At 39.2% G+C, this 15,081-nt stretch overlaps 2 protein-coding genes across 2 annotated transcripts; one reads left to right on the top strand and one right to left on the bottom strand.

Moving 5' to 3' along the window:
* Positions 1-7,395: 7,395 nt before the first annotated feature.
* On the top strand, positions 7,396-8,886 carry LOC127135527 (uncharacterized). Its single transcript, XM_051062199.1, has 2 exons — positions 7,396-7,904; positions 7,987-8,886. The coding sequence occupies exons 1-2, from the start codon at positions 7,667-7,669 to the stop codon at positions 8,742-8,744; spliced, it is 996 nt and encodes a 331-aa protein (XP_050918156.1). The 5' UTR covers positions 7,396-7,666; the 3' UTR covers positions 8,745-8,886.
* Positions 8,887-9,283: 397 nt separating this feature from the next.
* On the bottom strand, positions 9,284-14,631 carry LOC127075461 (PAP-specific phosphatase HAL2-like). The gene is made up of 3 exons (XM_051016927.1): positions 14,291-14,631; positions 10,539-11,226; positions 9,284-9,667 (listed from the first exon to the last, which is right to left on the bottom strand). The coding sequence occupies exons 1-3, from the start codon at positions 14,433-14,435 to the stop codon at positions 9,364-9,366; spliced, it is 1,137 nt and encodes a 378-aa protein (XP_050872884.1). The 5' UTR covers positions 14,436-14,631; the 3' UTR covers positions 9,284-9,363.
* Between the last annotated feature and the right edge of the window lie 450 nt (positions 14,632-15,081).

A 15,081-nucleotide genomic window follows, 5' to 3' on the forward strand; every position in this document is an offset into this window, starting at 1 on the left:
GCTGTCGACGATCTGGTTTGGAGAGTGATCCTGCCTATGGACAGAAATGATAGAGTTTTGGGTAAATGGTCCCCTAATTGGGAATGACCGTTTAAGGTTTTGCAGGCCTTTTCCAACAACGCCTACGAGGTCGAAGAGTTGGCACCAGATAGGCGAATCTTAAGATTGAATGGAAAGTACTTGAAAAAATATAGGCCTCTCCTTCAAGAGGTCAAAATTTTGGCAGACTAAATAACTGTCGACAGAATAAGGTTGGAGATAACTATGTTAGAAACTAGCTGCAAAGGCACAGGAAATAAATATACAGTGCTAAAAGTAAGAAAGATAACATTAAAGTGGCAAGAAGCCATTGTTTAAACATTACAGAAACTTGTACAGACAATAGAAACGGCTAAAGCTGGCCGAACTTAGATTGGAAAGACTTAAGCTCAAAATTGTAATGCAAGGACGCAGGCTCCAAGGTGTCGGCGTGGGCTTTGAGCTCTTCAAGCTTCCCTTCGACGGTCATAAGCTCTTCAGCGACCGCTAAGGCATCATCGGTGGTTTGTTCTACAGTGGCCTGGGCAGGTTTTAGCACTTCGTCGATAAAACATGACTCCTCCTTGGTAATTGATTCCAACTCACCGTCCAGAGTGGCATTTTGACGCCGAAGGGCATCAATTTGTTGACGTATCTCAGTGGCCCGTGTTTGTTTGAAGATCAATTCTTTCTTACGCTCCTCTATAACCCCCAACATATTGGCGACCTCCGCGTCGGCATGCGTCACCAACTCCCATTTTTCCTTCACGGAGGCCTCAGTAGAAGCAATCTGGCGTTCAGTGTCCCGGACGCTGTCAATATGGTGCAGCATGGGAACCAGAATTTGTTCGAGAGCCGCCATTGCACGTTTGGCATAATCAGAGAGCTGGAGACTCTTTAGTTGGGCAAGCACGCTCAGGATCTCTGGACCGACAGCAGGTTCATGCATGAGCACGAAAGGAAGGCCAGGATTCAAGGCGTGAACGCGGATTTTGTCCATGAGAGCCTTAGTCTTCGTCGCCTCAGGGGTCATTTTGCCAGAATGGAGCTGCTCAGAGCCTGAAGAGGCATCACGCGATTTCACCAGATTGCGGAGCCTGGCAATTGCTTCTAAAGTTGAAGGCTTGATCGCCATCCCCGGGAAAGTCGAAGGGGAAGCAGCCGACGAAGGAGTAATATGAGGAGAGGGAGAAACAGTCGACGAAGGAGTAATCTAAGAGGGTTGTTGTTTGTTGGCGTTGACACCTACTGGCCCCCGTGGATCCTGCAAAGGCAAGGAAGCTGAAGAAAGACTAGAGTCAGAACTAGTCGAACTGGAGTCCGGATGCGTTGCAGGACTAGTGACTGAGTCTGAGTCACTATCACTAATTTGGATAGGGAATTAAATGAACTCACCAGCGGGGTCGACAGACTGAAATGGGCGAGCTGGAGAAGAGACCGGCGACGCGGGAGTATAGTCAGCAGCAGGTTGAGTCGGCTCAGTAGAGACATCAGCCGGCAAAAAGAAAAATTGTGTAAGAGAAGTACAACAATCCAAGGAAGTAAACAGGAAGATGGGTAAATACCTGTGTCGACGCAGGGGAGACTGCATCCTGATTTGCTTTCCCCAAGGCAGAAGCAGGGGAGATGCCAGTCGACAGTGAAGCTCCGACGGCTGGATCAATGACTGTATCAGGGACCGTATCTAGGATGGAAGTGTCGACCACAATGTTGTCGACGTCTCCAACAGGAGCCTCTGGAGGAGGCATTGTATGGTGCTTTTTCTTCTTGGTTTCGCCACTCTTGGAGGGAGATTCATGTTTTTTCCTCTTGTGGCCATGGTGGCTTTTGGATTTATGCTGGGAAGTGCGCTGGAGACACGAAGAGAGGTTATAAGCAGATATTCTAGCCAGAAGAGCAGACAAGCCGACAAGAAATACCTCAGAGCCTGTGGGGGCGAAGCGTTTGTGTTTCTTGGATTTTTTAGAGTGAAAGGAGACAGTAGGTTCTGTCGAACGTGGTTGACCCTGCACATAAGTGAGATATTAGAGACCACGTAGTATTTCTCTTAAAAAGTCACGAGAGAAAATAGGAATGCTTCAGATAGAGGCATACAAAAGAACTGGGTTTCCTCAAGACTTGAGCAATAGGGCGGCCATCATCGTCAGAGGATTTCTCAGGAGCAGCCTGCAGGAAGGAAGAGGATGGCTAAGAATAAAAAAAAAAGACAAAGGAAATAGCAACTCAGCCAGAGTCGAACCTGAGCCTCCTGTGTCGAACGAGTAGGTTGGTTAGCAGATGCAGAATCTACAGGAGTTAGAGGGATCGCTGCGAATAAACAAAAGAAACGCAAGTGAGCGACGAAATCCAGCTAGAAAGGGAGTGTTAAAATTTCCAGAGAAGTGCTACCAAGTTGTGTGGTTTCGAACACGCTAACATATTGAGGATCAATATGAAGCGGCCCTGAGTAGTCAGGCAGATAATACTTCGTCGGGACCACTCTGTCGGCCTTTTCCTTAGAGGAGTTTTGTACGTATGAAATGGGACAATAAAACCACACCGGAACCAAATGACCAAAGGCCAAAGCCAGAGGGCTAGATGGCAGAGGAGGGAACTTGAGGTTTCCAAAGTGAATGGCATAAAGATACTTGTCTTTCACGTAACCGGGGATTTTGAGTTTTGAAAGCCTGTCTGTTACTTTCGCCTTTAGTTCGACCGCAACCGCCCAGATGGTCCCACGAAGATTATCTGGTCGATACACAACTTGGAAATAATTATGGAAAGCACGAATTTATTTGACATGAAGAGCCTTACACTTGGCCGACTTCGCCTGCAAACAAACAAAAGCCTCAGTTAATTCAGATAGTTTGGCATCAGGAGCGCCAACATAAAGGGTAAAATACGACTGCCACCAATCATGGAATTCTTTGGTACAGTAGTATGCTGGTCGAAAAGGAAGAGAAGGGAGACGTGGTCGGTTTTTCCAAATGGTTTCAAGTTCCTATTCGATCTCGCTCCAAGGTTGACCGCAAAGGATATTGGCAAGCAATTCTTGGGAGGAGAACAGAGACTTGGGAATGAGTTGGCAAAGGCCAAATTTCCTGGCCACAAGGTTAGGCTGATAAGCCACTAAGCCAGGATTGTTGTTGGAGGTCTTAGCCGACAGGAATCGAGGGACTAGAAAACGCCTCCAGATGAGGAAGGTTTCATCTCTGTGTTCCCCGTCAGCCAGAGGGAAAGGTCTGGTGAGCCACTCAGGACCCTCAGTTCGAAGGCTAAAAGGGGCCATAGAAGGTAGGAAATCGACACGACTCAACATGATGTTGAATAAAAGTCGAAACACTTGAAGGTCCGGGAAGTTTTTGTCGATAGGCGTCAGGGGGATCAACCGTTTCCAGATAAGATGTTGTTCCTCTAGGGGACACGCAACCCTCCTGATTCCATAGGGGGCTATATCTTTGGAGAAAGTGGCATTGAGCCACAATTGCAGAAACCAGAAAGGGCCATGGACCAACACGTTTTTCTTTCTGGAGTTCTCGGGGTCGAAGAGCCTAATCTGGCAGACAACCTCAGATAGAGACTCATAGAGAGAAGCTAAAATCAGTTGGCCCAAGGCAATGTCACGCTCTTGGTGCAGTTGGGTTTCCAGGAGAGCAAAGTGCTTGGCTACCTGCATAGATCTAGAGCAGAAGACAAATCGGGACAACCAAAGGGTCAAGAAAGCCACATGTTCCTCGTCGGTCACATGGCCTGCAGAGGTGGCATGATGATCAATGAAATTGTTGTATGTTGGCTTGCGAGAGTCACCAACGTCGAACCTCAAGGAAATTGGCGCTACAGCTTCGCAGTCGAAGACTTCGCCAGTCGGTTTCAAGCCAGTGATGGCAGTAATGTCCAGAAGTGTCGGCGTGATCATGCCACACTTAGTATGGAAGGAGTTGGTCGAAGTCTCCCATAATTGAAGGGAAGCTAATAACATGCCACAAGACTGGGGAGGGCCACAACGGGCAATCTGTAAAAGGGTATAGATGCCTGTCCTTTTCTAGTGGTCGATTTTTTCTGATTCCAATCGGTCCATCCAAGCACAAAACTTAGGATAATTTCTGGGAGGAGCAGTCCTGAAGTTCCTGTCGACGTAGCGAAGGGATAAGGGTTGTTGAGCGGAAATCACAGGTTCAGAAATGTGACTGGAGGGGAAAAGGGAAGAGTCGTTTCTGGTAATCTCTGGGTGTCGGTTTTCTGGGAGAGGACCTAAGAACGCTAAGGGTTCATTAGCCAAAGAAAGAGGAATCAATACCTGAGAACGCTAGATTTTTTCCTTTTCTTCTGCAAATGGAGGCTCAGGAACATACTCCCTACCATCAATGTTGATGGGATGTGTGAGTTTAGCAGCAGAAGGTTTGTTGGAGCTTGCCATGGAGAGAATAGAAGATTTTTTCGTTTTGGAGAATAAGAGTTTTCACAGAGCGCAGGAGACAAGTAAATGCTGAAGCAAGAGGGCGAAAAAATAGAAGAAGAAAGAGTGAGGGTTTTATAGAGTTTAAACCCTGAGCAGAGAAGAGTGAGCGGTTGAACTTCCATTTTCGACACGTATGCCCACGTTCCCACGCTTACAGACACGTGGAGGAGAGAAGGCAAGCGAAAAGACAAACACGTTCAGTCATAAAGATGCGAAGTGACGTAGACGTGATTTTGTGCGTCTCGAGGGAAAAAGGAAACGTCCGCCATGATTATATGACGTCATCAGCGTGGGGTAAACAGAGGTCCCACTAAGTAGAAGTGGAAACAATAAGGGGTAAATCGACGTTTCAGAGATGCCATCATCTCGCCAACTTCGACAGTCGAAAATGGCATCTCTGGGGGGCATTTTGTTACCACGAAAAATCTCTAAGGCATGCTGAAAGCATAGTTAATGACAGAGTTCTGTGAATTTGGGGGTTATACCCCATCAAAAGATGAAGAGGTGTTGGAGGCAAGCAAAGAGTGGGAAAAACACAAGTCAAAGGATGAAGCCGACAAGAGAAGTTGGCCTGGTCGACAGGCCATTTTGTCGACCAAAGTGAAGTTTGAGACTTAAAGAATTATAGCCAAATGTGCAGAAGACAGCATCGTCCTAACGTCTGGGCGGGAGAAATTCGAAATCTAAAAATAACCAGCAATTACAAAAAGAATAAGAGCACCAGAATGTGGAGCAGTTAGCAAGACATGGGTGCAACGGTTGTACAGATCGTGTAATATAACATCAGCTAGTTTCTAGGAGTTTTAGCTTATGAGCAGTTCCTTTAGTTTAGTATAAATAGAATGTCCCACAAGGGGCTCAGGGTGTTCACTTTGTACTGAAAATCACTTGTAAGAAAACTTCTCATTCCCAGCGCGAGGAAGCAAGAGTTTTTTGAGAGTGCTATGTACATGAATTACCACATTTATTTCAATGCAACTTCCTTACTTTTCAATTGTTCCCGTTGAACATTTTATCTTAATTTCATTTACTTTTGAGTTATCATTTTACGTTGTCGTTTACGCTGTCAACACTAATTCTATTACGATAATAGAGTTTACCAAGAGCGTGTTCGTCATATACCTCTTTTGAATGTTATAGCGTTGTCGGTCACGAGTCACCTATAGGCTGTAACATTGTCTAAATCGTTCGTGTGGAAAAACCATACGCTTGTTCGACACTTTGTTAGGAACCGTTCCTCACAAAGTCATTCTGTCGAGTTGGACAAGCTTCACTTGCACTAGCACATGTCCTGGGATCAACTGGTCGATCCTGCAAGTAACCCTTTGTTTTAAAGCCTAGGGAGGACCAGCGGTTGTTTACCAATTTCCACAGTAAACAGTTGCATATGTATCAATGATCCAATTTTTACTTAAGAAACTGTCATTAATTTGAATGGAAGAATAATGCAAACCGATGATGCATGGGTGACGTGAGGATCAAAGTTAGTTAAGTCCTCTATTTTGTTGAGCAATTCTACAAGTTTGTTATACATATCAAATGTGATTTCAACCTTATTATCTTGATGATCGACATGTTGTGTGGCTTGATTATGATCTTCATCACATGTATTAACTTTGGTGGAGAATCCTACTTTGTCTTTGAACCTAAAATCTGGTGGGAACCCGTGTTTGAAATAAAATGTACCAAGAGTGTGTCCGCTTTTGCCACAAAAATAGAAAATTTTAGAAGTGGATGATCCTATTCCTTGAAAGTTGGGCTTTTCGCGGCCTTTGCCTTGTTTTTGCTGAAATCATCCATTGATTTGTTGATTTTTGGTGTGGCAAAGAGAATCTTTGAAGATTCAGAAGTGATAGAAGTGTATAATTGTCTTTCTTGTTGCAAGATTGAAGAAAATACCTTTGTAACATCAGGAAGGGGATCAACCATGAAAATTTGGGAATTGACCTCGTTGAAATTATCATTCAAATTTTTTAAGAAGCAGATGCATACTTCATATCATGTTTTTTTTTATGGTGAGGTGTGCACCACAAGTGCAATTAGGGGGAATCTTGAGGTCCTCTAAGTCTTCCCAAAGAATTTTCAACTCATTCAAATATGAAGTTACTGATTTGTCACCTTGTCACATGGAATGAATTTGTTGAAGCAAGTTAGATAGGAGAAAGTGGTCACTTTTGGAGAATTGATTGTAGAGGTCTGTCTAGAATTGAGTTGCATTGTCAACATATATTGTACTTTGAGCAATATCAGGCGATAAAGATGCAGAGATCCATGAAAGAACAATGTTATTGCATCTTTCCCAAGTGTCAAAAAGAGGGTCATCTTCTTGGGGTGTTGTGAGTTAGTCGTTGATAAATTTGATCTTATTCTTGCTCAAGAGGGCACGTTTTATCGACGACTCCAAGATTTATAGTTATTTTCTGATAAAGGCGGAGACACAAGTATTACATAGGGGGTTTAAGTAGGATGAAGACAATAGGGACTTGATTGATCAAGGGTCAGATTCTTGCTTTGTTAGTTGTTGTGATTCTGATTGTTAGCATTGTGATTGTTGGCATTATTGTTGTTGTTTGTGTTGTGGATGAATTTTCATGATCATAAACATCTATTGTTGTAGATGTGAATGAAAAACTCAATGAAAAAGTATCGGAAGAAGATGAATCTTCTATTTGCTCACACTACTAATACCATAATATGAATTGAAGAGAGTATTGAAACTAAACATATTTAATTTGACTCTTCCTTTATTGATTCAAACTATATATACACAAGGAGTTAAAATAACTGTCATAACTACAAAACAAAACAGTTACAAACAGAAAAATGAAAATAATTTAATCTAGATAGAAGAATTTAAATGGCTTGACAACATAGCATATATGACCTTATAAAAATAAAATAAAAAGCAACATAGCATCATACTCTCTTCACGAGTTCCCTCCGTTTGTTATGGCAACACCGGACTTAGCGGTGTGTCAATAACCTGTATATGTTGCATTTCCAATGCAAGCACTCAAGAGTCTTTGCCCCTCTTCAAAGTCACTTAGGTCAACTATCATTTTCTCAATACTAGAATTCAATTATAAAAGAAAGAAGATTAAAAAAAACATTGCGCTTGTTTAGTATAAATATAGGTTGACGGAGTAGGGAAAAGAGAAAACATCATAGGAGAGTTTATTTCCTTTGTATTATTAGAGGAAGCTAGTGGTGATGGGTGTCTCAAGGAGAAATTGCTTAATATTTTTTGTGTTGCTTTCGTTTGCAATGAATATGGAAACAATTTCAGAAGCAGTAACAGACAATCTGAGCTGCAACTTTCTGAGCAGTCCATGCTTTGGGAAGAAAATAAAATGCCCTACTCAGTGCCCTCTTAAATCACCCTCTGACCCAAATGCCAAAGTTTGCTCTCTTGACTGTGCTTCTCCCGTATGCAAAACTCAGTGCAAACGTAAGTTCTTTATATTCTATCCTCATATTACCATTTTGTCTAAAAGTTTTCATTTCTCTATTTCAAAATTCAATAACAACAGATCGCAAACCAAACTGCAATGGTCGCGGATCAGCATGCTTAGACCCACGCTTTATTGGAGCAGATGGAATAGTTTTCTACTTCCATGGAAGAGTCAATCAACATTTCACCTTAGTATCCGATCAAAATCTCCAAATCAATGCACGTTTCATTGGCCTAAGGCCGAAAGGTAGAACAAGAGATTATACATGGATTCAAGCACTTGGAGTCCTCTTTGAATCTCACAACTTCATTGTTGAATCAACCAAACCAACAAAATGGGATCATGAAATTGATCATTTGAAATTCTCTTACAATGGAGAGGAACTTCATGTTCCACAAGGTTACCTCTCTAAATGGGAAATTCAAGAAAAGAAAATTAGTGTTGAGAGAACATCAAACACCAATAGTGTTGTCGTTAATGTTCATGGGATTGTGAAGATATATGTGAATGTTGTGCCTGTAACTAAGGAAGATAGTAGAATTCATAACTATCAAATTCCTGATAATGATTGTTTTGCTCATTTGGAGGTTCAGTTTAAATTTTCTGATCTGTCTTCGAAAGTTGAAGGTGTTCTTGGGAGGACTTATCAGCCTAATTTTGAAAATCCAGCAGCTAAGTTAGGTGTGGGGATGCCGGTGGTTGGGGGTGAAGATAGATATAGAACTACATCACTTCTTTCTGCTGATTGTGGTGCTTGTTTATTTGTTCCCGGTGATAATTCCAAAAACAAGAACAATGTGATTGAACTAGTGTTGCCAACAGTGGGAATGGTATAGTTTGCAAAAAGATAAATGGTTTATGTTTGTTGATGTTGTTTGTGATAATATTATTGCTTTCTGTCTGTCTTGTGTTATATAAAAAGACAAGTGTCTGTCATGGATTTACCTTGAATAAAAAGTTCAATGTTTTATTTGTTTAGCTTCTGCGCACAAATTTAACACCTTGATTTTAATGATCAGGAGAACTATTACAAACTATATAAAATCCTTCTTCGTTTGAATTTCTAATTTTTTTTTTCTTGTGGCTTGTATAAACCAATAAAATTGGGAAAAGTGATCTCATTGTTACAAAAAATACTATAATTAAAATTTCTCTCAACACACCAGTATTTCTTACACTGTCACATTCGATTGCTATCAAAAACATTTTTTTAAAGAATTTTAATTATGAAAATATTATGGCAACGAAAAAAAGGATGACACAATCATTTAGTATCCACACATGACACTATGGACGATTTCTGTTATAGGATAAATGTATATTCTTCTTCTTTTTCATTTCTGGGTATTCTGGGTTTAATGTATATTCAGTTAAATATGAATTTCCTGTCAGTATACTGAAAAATAAAATGAGCTATTAAATGAATACAAAAACTTTGGAGTGAGGAAAAAAGCCTCATAAATTTGAGGAGTCCCAGCTAGCATAAACAGCATCAATCAATTTTTCATGCAACGTGACACCGGAGCATGCAATTATGCCGCGGTCAAGACCCTCTAAGTATGTTCCCTTTGAAAAGTCCAGAGGGCGGCCTCCGGCATCGGTCACCACACCACCGGCCTCTTCAACAATCACAACACCGGCAGCATGATCCCATATTTTCTCCTTGTAACCAGACTTCGCAAATTTCATGAATATCTCTGCATCTCCCCTTGCTATTGCTGCATACTTTACCATGCTGTGGACGCGTAAGGGCTGTTTTCTGTACCAGATTTTGAGAGAGTAGAGCATTTCAATCCCAAATATCGTGTTAAAAAAAGAGAGAAATATAGTAACAATTATTCCTAACTCCCCAACCGTGACTCATGTAGTAACAATTATGACAGAGGATATGAAACACAAGTTGCAAATAATGCATTTTCAAAAATAATGAAAACAGTGTTTTGACAATTTTCAAATTTTCAGGAAATGCTAGATTTGTTTGCAAAAGTTGTAAAAGAAAATGGTGAAAATGAAAACATGAAACATTGAAAGTAAACGGGCACTAAGGTGTTTGGTCTATAAATCCTTTCTTTCATAGGTTCCTTTCTAGGAAATGCTTTCGATCAGAATATCAATATAGTAACTTATTCTCATAGTCAATTAAGAAATTCAGTTATAACTTTCCAATGTTTGGGGTGAGAAATTAAATAAACCAAAAATCAATTCCTATGTTGTAGATATAGTTGTCCAAGATTTTTTATTTGAAGTTCCTTATAATCCTTTGGAAATACAAAGAATTAAAATGTAGGATATGCTTGGGTACCATCTTAAAATTTTGGTTTGACCTAACTTAACCATACGAAACCAACTTGTAAGATGAGAGATGCCTCTCACTTATTAACACATTTTAAGGGTTATATCTCATGTAATGTGGGACTCTCAACATATATGGTTGCCCAATTTCTAGTTGAAGTGACCCTGTTGTTACCAGGTCTAGAAATGATTTCTCTCCTGGCCCTTAAATCTTTAAACACAATACTGTTTAAATGCAGTCTGCATTGCTATTTATCTGGATGTAATTTTAGCCAATAGAATGTGTGAAATAAATCAAGATGCAGAACATTTGAAAGAAAAACTGAGAAGTATTATACCTAAGTCCCACACTGTGAGCAAGGCCAGCTGTGAAGGAATGGTTTGAGTTTGCCCTTTCCACTGGTTCACAGAGAGTTGCCAATGCTGGTTCATCCACTGAAGAAACTCGAATACATCTCGCACAATTTGGCCATTCTAGCAACTTATCTGCAGGAATCAACGACTGCAACCACGCCTCACCACTGCCTCTCTTAGCATACAACACACATCCTTTTCCCCATGCATCTGTAGTTGTTGGAGATGATTGTGATGTTGTTTCATGATACTGGTACTGATAACTTAGCCATTCTGTCTTCACTGGGTAATTGGGGCACCCAAGAACTCCAAGAACAACTTTTCCATTCTCAATCAAAGCTAGAGCAACTGCATACTGATCACCACGTACAAATCCTAATGTGCCGTCAACAGGGTCAAGTACCCAATGCCTTCCGCTGGGGCCACCTGTTGAGCTGCAGCGGCCAATGGCCTCGAGAACTTCTGATGTCCCGAGAGTTGTCTCTGGACTTTGAAGACCATACATGGCTGCAAAAGATAAAGACTCATTGACGGTATCCACAACAGCTTCCAGTAAGGCTGCTGAATTGTCCTTGGAGAAAATTTCTACGTCTTCTTCCGCAACAATGGACACATTTTGAACCCCGAATGTTTTTGCTAGTAACCAACTAGTGATTGCTTGAACACTCAAGTCTTCTCATGCAGAGATATCAAGCAAAATAACTAGTCAAATAACTTCAAACAATACTATCACCAAAAACAAAAATATTAAGTACCATAACAACAAGGTTAAGAAACAAAAGTAGTATATCTCCATTTCCGATATTAAATTGATTGTTTCCAGTGGTATATGAATACAAACAAGCTTGTTTGGTCTGAGTGCAAAATTGTGAAATCTAATGTGCACAGTGGAAAGAAAAAGAGAAAAGTGGTGTTAGCTCTAGTCCGTAGAAGCAAAAATGGGATGGAAATTGGAGCTTGAATCTTTGGACTGTCGCTAAATAACAAAAGTAAAAAATGTATCCATCTTTATTTAGTGTCAGAAAAAATGTTAAGAAAACTAAGGATAATGACAACTTGAAAATGACAAGTTGACATTCAAACATTCATAAGCCGTTACTCAATAAAAGTGAAATTATAAAAATTCTACAAGATGATCTAGCCAACTTCATATCGACCTAAAAGAGAGAACCAATTATTGAAAGTCTATAGGACCACTGTAAACATGATTTAGAAAATAATAATGGATTGCCAAAAAGAGACACTATTACCATAAATGCGACACCAAGAGAAGTAAGAAAAGATACGGCAGGACTACCACACCCCAAAAGAGAATAAAACCATTGTCATCTTAAGTAGGGCCTGGTAATCGAATGTAACCATCCTAATGTCTTATCATGAATCATGTCTAACAATAAACTGTTTAAATCAAAATAATACTCAATGGTTTGGTTTATACAATATCCTCTATTGTCAATCATCCCCACTGGTGTGTACAAGTCTTCTACACAACGTGACCTTCCATATTTTTTACTATAGGTGTTAACTAGACTTTCGCTCTGTAATGCTTTCATTCATCATTCTACCTAGTGTAATCACTCCCTTGTCTAGGCAGTATTTGGTGTATTTTCTTGATGACTCTTTACTATATAACAATTAACCCTATACAATATTGTAGATCTTATAGTTGTGCTGTAATTTTTTTATACCTCTCTATCTCAAATTACACAAGAAAGTATTCTTCCTCTTCTATCTGATATACTTAAACCTCTTCTATCTGATATACTTAAACCAAATGACAGTTTTTGTACTGTAATATAAAAATTCAGTACTTCAACAGGCCAACCATCTATACACATTCAGCTACTGGTTGAACAACTTCTACAATTTATTGCATCGTGAATTCAATGTTATGTACCAGCATATAGACTAGGTGCATGTTTTTATTACGGTCAGGGATATCTAATCCCAGAATGCAAGAATTGCATCATACAAACTACGTGCAAGATTATATTAGATGTATAAAACTTTAACATCATTTTGATTTCAGCCATCATTGCACAATCACAGATGAATAACTTGTGAGATCACCTGCAGATACGCTACATTTATATCTCAAGCAAATGAAATCAGAGGTTAAAAATCATCTTATGAAACCCATTCATATACATTTTCCTAATAGCATAAGCTTTTAAGATTATTATTTGTCGAGGCTGTATCATAACCTCTACAATGAAGTAGTCAGGAGTTTGACTCGTTCCACCCTAATTGTTTTAAATAAAAGTTAATGTGAGCCCATGCACCGGTCTCTCTTCAAGTCGAAAGGGATCTTGTGTGAAGGGATGTGCTAAGCGTAAAACCGCTTTGATCCTTCCCTTAATAGCTTAAGCTGGAGCGGCGCGGCTATATAAGGTTCACAAACACTTTGAGGTAAAGGAATGAATTCTCCCGTTCCAATAAACATTTTACTTTCATCTAAAGAATTATAGTTCCTAACCATGGCATATGAGCATCTACATAGTTTTATAGGATTAGGCCAAAATCATACATGCTATGCAAAAAAATTGACAATTTTTTTGCATTGCATGTCTTAATGTAGACTTGATACTTTTGGCATGCACATAATACATGCACGCAATACAATTATGATGCCAGCAATGACGATAGATGGAGAAGTTTCATTATGATTCAAAGATCAAACCAACCTATAATATTATGAAACACCATAAATGTGTCAGTGTTAGATAATCTACCTAAGATTTAAGCTAACAATACTGTCCAATCAGAGCTCCAGCAAACCCAATTTCAGACTTTAGCTGAATTACACACTACTAATGATTTTAGTTTCACTAGATTCATTTCAAAAGTGGCCCCTCATAATAAATGTTCAGAATCCAACTATTCCGATATTGAGATTTTAGGCAAAAACACATGATCGTTTCTGATAGGGATTGAAGTATTATGGGATGCCCAAGTCCCACATTGAATAGTATGGGATGCTCCGAAGAGTAGTGGTTGGTTCCTCCCTCTTGATACATAGATTTTAAGGGAGGGTTCCTCGACAGTTGGGATTCTTATAAGATTCCATATTACATCTCTAATAAGTCCTTTCATGTAAAGACCCATTGAGGTTGAAATGTAGATATTTTGATGCCCGCCTACCTATTTTGTTGAAATAAAACTTGAACATTTTTAACATGGAAGTTGTGATATCATGTAGGGAAACCAACCATTTGAAAAGCACAAGACATTGCATATAACTTATAAGAAACGAATGATATTACATCTCCAACACATATTCTGAAGTGATTCTGAAAACTTAAAACTGAATTTTCCAGTCAAATTTATTATCTAACTCATTTAACATGAACGAATCAAACACAAATATTTTCATGTTAAACTCAAATCACTTTTACAAAATCTGATAAATATCATTATATATAACCAAGATTATACAGAAATAATAGCAGGCAAACAGGCAACAAAGTATGCCACAACCCCTCTTTACAAAACCAAAATCAATTATCTTCATTGGAAAACCAATGCACAACTTTTCCAATAGTACATAAATCTATAAGCTGCATCATTACCTATTACACATTTCAATTTCACTAATCATCCTAGTAACAACTATCAGAATGCAGAATTTCCCACAGACCACAACGCAGAAACAAAATTAAAAAACCCATAATATATGAAATATATATCACGCAACTCACAAGAACAAAAAATAAAGATTAGGATTGAATTTAAATACCTGCAACAGTAACAGGGGAATCATCGTCTTTGGACACAACCTCCGTTGCAAGGAGTTTCTCCTGCACCCTCCCACAGAGAGCACATGCGACGTGGACAATCCTGACAGCTATCTCCAATTCGTTGGAGTAATTTTGATCCTCCATGTGGTCGAAAACAACTCAAAATATTTCCCCAAGTTACAGAACGATATTCGGTTTTGCAAGCGACATTGGTAACATTATAAATGAAAAGAATGCTAGAGTCAGAGAGACGAAAAGGTTACAGTACGAAAGTATTGCGGTTTCAGTTTCACACAAAAAGAAACGCTTCTCTTACAGACTTTTACATTACAGTTATGCAATTTGATGTTTGCTTCTATAGAGCCGTCACGATTTCACCACGTCAGCAATTCGTATTTTAATATTGACTCACTCTAACTCAGATTACGAATTAAGGAGACCCCACATAACACTCATATTCTTAATTATGTTTTCTTTTACAATATTATTTAAAACTATGCTTTCAATTAATTTTATAAATTATTTTAAAAGTAATGTTATTTAAATACTACATGTGATGATACTGAAGATTCAAAAATAAAAAATGAACGGCAAATGTGCCTAGACGACAATGTTGGTAGGATTCATTTTAATCTCTTATACATTGTTTGGTTTGGAAAAGAAAGTAAGAAAATAAAGAGAGTGGAAAATGAGAGGAGGTTGTAGTTGTTTCATAAAAAGAAATTGAAGAGATGCAAAGTTAGAAAATTTCTTATCGTTATTTGGTTAAATAAAAAGTGAGGAAAAAGTA

This window comes from Lathyrus oleraceus, chromosome 4, assembly GCF_024323335.1.
Source record: "Lathyrus oleraceus cultivar Zhongwan6 chromosome 4, CAAS_Psat_ZW6_1.0, whole genome shotgun sequence".
In the NCBI taxonomy this organism is placed as follows: Eukaryota; Viridiplantae; Streptophyta; class Magnoliopsida; order Fabales; family Fabaceae; genus Lathyrus; species Lathyrus oleraceus.